The sequence below is a fragment of the Phascolarctos cinereus genome, unplaced genomic scaffold (assembly GCF_003287225.1).
Source record: "Phascolarctos cinereus isolate Bilbo 61053 unplaced genomic scaffold, phaCin_HiC Scaffold_726;HRSCAF=1367, whole genome shotgun sequence".
Taxonomy (NCBI): Eukaryota; Metazoa; Chordata; class Mammalia; order Diprotodontia; family Phascolarctidae; genus Phascolarctos; species Phascolarctos cinereus.
Window position 1 is genome coordinate 101257421 of NW_027556098.1, and position 8946 is coordinate 101266366.

The 8946-nt window shown below is 39.5% G+C and overlaps 1 protein-coding gene across 5 annotated transcripts in view; it reads left to right on the plus strand.

Annotated features, from left to right (window-relative positions):
* Positions 1-8703, plus strand: part of CD96 (CD96 molecule) — a 102496-nt gene extending 93793 nt beyond the window's left edge. For all 5 annotated transcript variants that reach the window (XM_078146703.1, XM_078146702.1, XM_078146701.1 and 2 more), the window contains one exon: positions 6727-8703. In XM_078146703.1, the coding sequence (XP_078002829.1) occupies positions 6727-6835 (109 nt within the window). In that variant the 3' untranslated portion in view covers positions 6836-8703. The remainder of the gene's footprint in view (positions 1-6726) is intronic.
* Positions 8704-8946: the final 243 nt, after the last annotated feature.

An 8946-nucleotide genomic window follows, 5' to 3' on the forward strand; every position in this document is an offset into this window, starting at 1 on the left:
AAGTCCTCCTTTCACAGATACAGAGATGACGCAACACAACTCAGAGACTTAGCCAGGACAGTGCAATCACTAAGGGTCAGAGCTGGGATCTGAACCTAAGTGTGCTAATGCTAAGCCTGGCTCGTGTTCCGCTATCCCACACAGTCTCCTAAGACTGTTCTTCATTTACTTGGCCAAGTCTTAGCAGTCATTCATTCAGGCTGAACAAATCAGTGTGCATGAAACGAGAAATGAACCTCACCTCTATCCAAAACCTAAACTGGGTTTTCTTTTAAATCTTCATTATTTTTCATTTTCATGCATCTCTGAACAGTCTAGGCCCAGCTGGGCCTGGATGTCGAAGTGTGAAATTAGGGGAGAAAGTAATTTCAAGAAAAATTTCCAGCATTTTTTCAACAAAATAGGCTTTTAGGGGATATTTTTTAAAAGATGTGGGGGGGGGAGGTGGAGAAAGGGTGAAGGATTTATATGTCCTCTTCTATACTTGAAGAGATACTTCATGGCATATTGGCTAGAGAGCAGAACTTGGAGGTAGGGCTTGGGTTCAAATCCTGCTTCAGACGCACCTACTAGTTGGGCGGCCCTTAGCAAGCCGCTAAAACTATTTCCTCATTCACAAAATAGTGATCATAAGAATACTTACCCTCCAGAATCATATAACATTTAGAGAGTGCCCTGCAAAACTTCAAGCAATATCAACATGTGAGCTTTTACTTTTATCCTTATGTTTGGGGGGGAGAGGGACACTTTCCAAAGACCCTACAGCCTTCTTTGCCAGTTATTAGAGATCCAGACTGAAGAACACTGCCTTTGGATTCGGAGCACTGGGGCTCAGTATCCAACCTCTGACCCTTGCTTCCTGTGTGACCTTGAGCATGTTACTTAATCTCTGTGGGACTCAGTTTTTTCATCAGTAAAATGAGAGGATTGGGCTTTCAGGAGTGGGCAACCTGTGGCCTCGATTTCTATTTACCTTCTAGCTGCCCAGTGCTATACACATGGAGGCATAAATAACACCAGGTAGTCAGGGCTCTTTCCTGGGCACTAACATGGGGGAAGGGGAGGTATATTTCTTTCACAGAGTGCACATGCCTTCACCAGGTCTCCAGGCTCTCACTCCTACAGGTTCTCATAGTTATTATTTCCCTCACCTGAAACTCCTTGTGATAAATAACATCAGTTCGGGATCAAGAGGGGGACAAAGATTAGCAGTGAAGGCAAATGAAGTAGACAGTCACTATCCTCATCCTACTCAGTTCCTACCCTCCTCCTGTGCTCCCTGGGAACCATCCTCTTTAGTTAACAAAATCCTCTTCATCTCAGACTTTTTTTGCTCATATTCCTTTCACCTTCCTCATTAAAATCTAGCTCTCTTCTCAAGAAATATTATCTCTTGGCACCCTTTCCTAAACTAACTGTTCCTTCTCTAACACGCCTTACACACAAGACCAGAAGTTGACATACTCCTTGCTCACCACTCCCAACCCTTTCTTATTCAGCCCTTTCTTCTGCCAACATCATTCAGCAGCCACTTCTCCCTTAAATTCTGGACCCTTGTAGCTATCATCTATGGAATTCTAGGATGTTGTCTCCTCTCCATTAAGTTCAGTACCTGGATCACAGTCTTCTCCCCCATCCCAAAAAAGACATTCCAGTTCTTCAAACTGTTCAAATCTCACAATCTCTATTTCCAGACTAGCAGTCTACCTCAACCACACATGGAAATGGTTATACCTTAGGTCAGTGGTGTCAAACTCAAATATAAAAGGGGCCACTAAACAGTACATAAAGATCTTTGTGGGCACATATTGACTTAGAAAACCGCATACTACTATTACTTATGTTCTATTGTATTTTTCTTTATTTTGTTAAATATTTCCCAATTACTTTGTAATTTAATTGTGGCAATGTTCTGGGCTACATGTAGGCTCAGGCTATGTGTTTGACACCTATGCTTTAGACCATAGGTTCTTTTTTTTTTTTTAGTTTTTAGGCAATTGGGGTTAAGTGACTTGCCCAGCGTCACACAGCTAGTAAGGGTCAAGTGTTTGGTCTGAGGCCGGATTTGAACTCAGGTCCTCCTGACTTCAGGGCCGGTGCTCTATCCACTGTGCCACCTAGCTGCCCCTAGACCACAGGTTCTTAACCTATATTCTCTCAGTGGACAGATGCCAGGGGGTCTGTGAAATTGTCTGAGGAAGTAATTACATCATTATTTCTGCTCACCTCTAAATGAAATTTAACATTTCCTTAAATTATTTAAAAACTTTCTTTTGAGAGGGGGTCCACAACTTTCACTAGATTGCCAAAGGGATCCATGAAAGAAATCAAGTTAAGAACTCTTACCTTAGAGGCTTCTTCATACCCCCAACTCAACTGACTTTTCCCAAGGTACCAGAATTCCTAGTTATATTTATCAGTGTTCATAGCACCTATCACCATTACCATCATCAGTAATAGCAGCTCATTGATGATAGTACTCTGTAATATAAATTCTACTTTTCTGAATAAAAAGCTCATATTAGTTTGAAAAATAACCCACAATTAGCTCAAATTAGTTAATGCATATGAAAGTCCTTCCATATCATCTGTTACGGTGAGAGGAGATGATGCTCCACATTTATATAACATTCTTTTTCTCATAAGATCTCAAAGGATTTTTTTTACACAGTTGTAAAGCAAGCATAATCCCAAAACCTAGGTTCAATGCCAACTATTGCCATCTAATAACTGACTAACCACCTTGAGGAAATCATTGGAACTTACTGAGCCTCAGTTCTGTAATTTATAAAATAGAGACGATAATCATTGCCTGTCTCACAGTGTTGTGAGGATCAAGTAAGAGCGTATTTGTGAAAGTGGTTTTTCAGAACTACAAAGCCTCAGTGAAAAGTATTATTGATTGTCCTGTCCAGAATAAAGTGGCATCTATCCCTCTGTTACTGAAGTCTCACTCTGATGCCACGTTATGTTGAGGGAGTGGTCATAGAAGGTTAGAGGACCATAGAAGTCCAGAAGATTAGGGTCAGATGACTCATAGGTCCTCTAGTCTGAGCCATGCTAGAACAGCAATGATCTCTACAGAATCCCTGATAATTGGTCTTCTTGAAAACTGCCAGGGGCAGCTAGGTGGCACAGTGGATAGAGCACCAGCCCTGGAGTCAAGAGGACCTGAGTTCAAATCCGGCCTCAGACACATAACACTTACTAGCTGTGTGACCCTGGGCAAGTCGCTTAACCCCAATTGCCTCACCAAAAAAGGAAAAAAAAAATAAAGATCACATTGACTTTTCTGACTTCCATGTCACATTCTTGAATCATTTAAAATTTGCAGGCCATTAAAAGTCCCAGATTTTTCCCCCATATTAATGAGTCATGCTTTTCCTATCCTATATTGTCTAGTTTATTTTTACTTTAATCTAATTGTATGCTTTTACTTTTCTCCCTATCAGATTTTATCATATTATATTGTGATCTGTTGTAATTTACTACTGAAGTCTATTAAGACCCACATTTTGTCATGTAGCTTGTTAGCTATTCCTCCTAGTTGGCACATCAGATACAAAACGAGACTTGGGGTCAGGCAGACCTGCAGTGGAATCCTACCTCAGACATATACTAGCTGTGTGTCCCTGGGCAACTCATTTAGCTTCAATTTTATCATCTATAAAATGGGGGTTGTAATATCACCTGCCTCACAGGGCTTTTGTGAGTATCAAATGAGATATCAAATATGTAAAGTGTTTTGTAAACATTTAAGAGCTATATAAATGCTAGCTATTATAATGTCATATGCAGATAGGTTGAATCTCTGTGAATAATTAATACCCTGAAGTGGTAGCATACATTCATATTCACACCATATGAGGTTATAACTGTGTAAAATATGATAATAGGTTCCAGCGTGATAGAAATTTTAAGTGTGAATTTGAATGAGTGACCATTTCTTGAGATTCATAAATTGTACTAATTGGGATCTAGCTGCATAAGTTTGATAAGATTGCCATAAATGTCTTCATCCTAGGCATTGATTTAAATCCTGAAAAGAACCAAAGACAAATATCTAGTAAATAGAGCATTCTATTACAGTCATCATTCCAATTGTCGTTGATCACTGATCACTTCTCTTTGGGTCTGGATAGTCAATCATTTCCAAGTTTACCTAAATATAAACTCAGGTAGCTGACATCCTTCAATCTTCTCAAGAATATCCAGTTGAGTAACTCTGTTAAATCTCCAGTCTTATAGCACTCCTCAAACTCTATATAATTTTTCAAAGATCACTAATATATTCTTCAGAAATCATATCTGCAAGTTCCATCAGTATCCTGGAAGGTAGTACATCTGGGAGTAGTGATCTGAGGTGTAGATGCTTAATTGGACCCCTATTTTATTGAACCTCTATTTTATTCTAATCAGTATAAATCACTTTGATATGATTCCATAGGGATAGGAATTATAAGTTCTGTTAGGGGGCCTCAAAGCTGTAAATTGCAGATTGTAAGTTCACTTGTTTAATCATAGGAAGCTAACTAGAGGACCTTGTTTTTCCTTGTTATGTTGACCAAGACCAGCATGGCGGAGGTAACTCAATTACATGAAAAGCTCCCCCCCAGCTATTTTTGTTTCCCCTCCATCTTTTGTCACCCCTCTATTGCCCAAAATGGGGAGATGACTGTGAGCACTTGGCCAATGTGTGACCCTGGTTGCTGGCCTGTGGCCTGCTTTCCACCAACCCATTCGCCCATGTGGATGTTTTGATATCTGTTTATAAGTTCAACCCATGGGTATGCTAATCAGCCTGGTAGGACCCCCTGAAAAGTCAAGATAGGTCTGTTGAGGTCTGCTCACTAGCCTATTTGTCAATCAATGAGATTTTGTGTTTTGTGAAGACCCTATGAGTAAGGTCTATCAACCGAAGAGATTCTATATTTTTGGTCTGCTCTACCTGTATTGTCCGAGTATCGAGCATTATAAAACTGAGGCCCTGGAGAAAGGGGATATCTCAGATCATGAGGAAGATCTGCATTCCACTTCAGAGGTTAGAAGACTTTCCACCCCAAAACATTAAGTAAATATGAGTTATTGCTATGTTATTCTTCTTATCTTGGATTCAATATGGTTTAACAGAGTTATTGTTTCCTTTCATTCACTTATTTTGGATTTATACTCCCTATCAACCATTTTTGTCCTATTATTTCCAATTTAAAGACTATCCTCTTTGGTAGTGAGCCAATAGGCAAAATGACAATCACATAATTCTGCCTGCTCTTCAACATCTGTTATCATCATCATTTCTTGAGCAGTAGTCTTAACTACTCTACCATCTTTCTCTTATCCTTAGCATAACTATAATCATCATCATCATCATCATCATCATCCTCCATGTTTCCTTGGCATTTATTGCCAACTGCAGCTCATCCAAAGCTTTAACTTTCTTGACATTAATTTTATCATACTATAATACTAATACTAAGTTGTCCTGTGGCAATCACAGTGAGGTCTCTCTCTTAGTCATTGCTATCAAGATTCTTGCCAGAGTCCTTCTTAATAGGCTGTCCTTCACCTGGAAGATGGACATCTACTTGAGAACCAGTGTGGCTTCATGAAGGACCAAGGAGCAGTTGATATGGTATTTGCTGCCCAATAACAGAGATCTGTACGCAACATTTGCTGATCTGACACAGGCCTTTGATACCGTCAGTCATGAGGGCTTGTGGAAGATGATGGCAAAATTTGTTTACTTGGAGAAATTCATCAGTCTTGTTATGCCAGCTTCGTGATGGCATGCTTGCCTAGGTTCTGGATGATGGATGATGCTCTCATGCTTTCCCATCGCCAGTGGAGTGAAGCAGGGCTGTGTGTTTGCTCCCATACTTTTTAGCATGATATTTTCAGTGTTATTTTCTGACACCTTTAAAAACGACGAAAACAACATCATAGTCAGCTATTGCATTGATGGTACGTTATTTAACTTAAAAAGGCTACAAGCCAAGAATAAAGTAGAGAGTTGCTGTGTGACTTTTTGTTCACATGAAGATTCTGAGATGCAGTAGAGTATGGGTTGATTCTCTGCTGTGTGTGCTAATATTGACCTCCCAATTAACACCAAGGACATGAAGGTTCTCCGCCAGCCAGCACCACACCCTCAGTTACAGCAAATGGATAAATTTTGAATGCCATGGATAAGTTCACTTCCCTTGGTAGTATACTTTCCAGGGATGTACACATAGATGATGAGTTTGACACACGTTCTGCACCTGCCAGATATGTTGTTCATAGTCATTTGTTCTCTGGATTCAGTATTGGTCGTTAGAATTATCCAGAATTTAGTTGCTAGCTTCTGTGCATGTATGTGTTTTAAAATTTTGCATGTTTATAACTTTTATGTATATTATTCTTCTCTTGTGCTTATTTTATTCCATGTCAGTTCATACAAATCCATGTTTCTCTACATTCTTCATGTTTATAGTCTCTTGGCATAATAACTTTCCTTCATATTTGTATGCTACAATTAACTCTCCAATAAATGGGTACCTAACTTTGTTACCAATCTTTTGCTATCACCAAAAAAAAATATTTCTCTAAATAATTTAGTATATATAGGACCTTTCTTTTTGTTTTTAATTTCTTTGCCTCTCCATTTAAAAAATATGTGCTTTAACCTTCTCATCCACCCATCCTGAAGTCAGGATTTAAACAATGACACTTTTTTCTTTCCTGTAGCATGGAGAGACCACCACCATTCAAGCCTCCACCACCACCAATCAAGTACACTTGCATTGGAGAATCAGTTGGAGGTGATCTGCCCTGTCATGAGATGGAAACTCTCTAATCTTTCCTCTTGGGACTTTACTGAATAGCAGTACCTGGCCTCTATCTTGTTGAGAAGATAAGAGAGTTGGTGTTTTACATTACTCTGGCCCATCTGTCAAACTTACACCACTGCAAAAATTGATGTCAGATGTGAATCACCTCTTTATACAGTTGCTAACTGTGCCATCTGCATGTGCTTCACATTGAAACAGGATGCTTGGAAATGTCTTTAGGATCAGCGGTATTCATTCCAAACATTATGATCTTCAAGATTTTATTGGCTTAATAAGATATAATTTAAAGGATATACCCTTTCGACTTCCTACTGTAGCTGAAAAATGTTGACGTTTTTCATTTTAACTGTGATTAATATGACAGCAATGGCTATAAGCATATGGCAGACCCAGATTGACCCTCCCATTTTTTTCTGCCAGGATTCTGAGCTATTTACTCACACAATAATCATCTTTGAAGTTTTGCTGGTTTGCTACAAAAACTGAAAAGGAAAAAAAAGTAGAAGCAAAAATACCTAGCAACAAAGCAGAGTAATGAAGAAGCAAGGATGGTTTCAACAACAGCACTCCAATTGGTTATTTTCACCCTTACAATTGACATAGGATTCACAAGGGGCAAAATCATGAAACATCTTTTTTCCCTTTCCTTCTTCCTGCACTGTTCTTTCTTTCTTTCTTTCTTTCTTTCTTTCTTTCTTTCTTTCTTTCTTTCTTTCTTTCTTTCTTTCTTTCTTTCTTCCTTCTTTCTTCCTTCCCCTTTCTTTTTCTTTCTTTCCTTCCTTCTTTCCTTCCTTCTTTCTTTCTTTCTTTCTTTCTTTCTTTCTTTCTTTCTTTCTTTCTTTCTTTCTTTCTTTCTTTCTTTTACTTGATCCATCCACTGGGCTCAGATATTTGGGAAAGCACATAGCAGGCAGATAGGCAGAATAAAGACTGCTCTGGCCTTTAGAATTATACTGTCCTCAATGTCCCTAAGCAAAGAATAGCTTTCTACTTGTCCTTCGTAGTGCCTCAAAACACTTAATGACTTAATTATTGGTTAACAAATAACCAGTCTTACCAAATCTAGTCCATTACATTTCACTCATTCCATTTTTAAATCCAGAGGCCTTCTGTTCATTCCATCAACTTGTTTTGACCTATTATGGAACAGGTCAAAGGACTGAGGCAAATTAGCTTTATGAAATTAATCCTTCTTTTACTTTGGATCTAAACCAGAGTAATATGCACCAAAGATTGTACAGGTAATGAAAGAGAAAGTGGCAGGGAGGTTTGCTATTGGTTTTCCTGGGTGCTAGTGATATTTTTCTCCTTCCACCCACCCCCAAAGAGGGGGAGGAACAGATGTTAGATTCATCAAATGGTTGGCATTTCCTGTGAGGTCTGTGGTCTGAGAAAGAATCTTTTAGCTAATGATCCAGCTTTATTCCTTAGAATTCTCAATGAGGTGCTTATCTCTATAAAAGGAATGAAAGCTACCATTTCCTTCCTTAAGTATTCCTTCTTTCTCCTCTGTTTTAAAACAGCAAGGGCAGCTTGTTGTAGATGCTCCCTATGTAAAAGCATTTGCACGTAATACAGAAATCAAGCCTGGATTATCACTGACTTGCAGAAAGGTCATTGTGCTCTCTCCTTCTCTTTCCCTTCCTCCTTCCCTCCCATTTCCTTTCTTCCTCTGTTTCTCTCTCCCTCTGTGTGTGTGTCTCTCTGTCTCTCTGTCTGTCTCTCTCTTCCCTCTCCTTTCTTCTCTCTCTCTCCCTCTCTGTCTCTCTCTGTCTGTCTCTTCTCTTTCTCTCTCTTCCTTCTTTCTTCTCTTTCCCTCTCTGTCTCTGTCTCTCTCTGTCTCTTCTCTTTCTCTCTTCCTTCTTTCTTCTCTCTCTCCCCTCTCTCTCTCCTCTCCCTCTCTCTCTCTCTCTCTCTCTCTCTCTCTCTCTCTCTCTCTCTCTCTCTCTCTCTCTCTCTCTCTGTCTGTCTCTTCTCTTTCTCTCTCTTCCTTCTTTCTTCTCTTTCCCTCTCTGTCTCTGTCTCTCTCTGTCTCTTCTCTTTCTCTCTCTTCCTTCTTTCTTCTCTCTCTCTCCCTCTCTCTCTCCCTCTCTCTCTCCCTCTCCCTCTCTCTCTC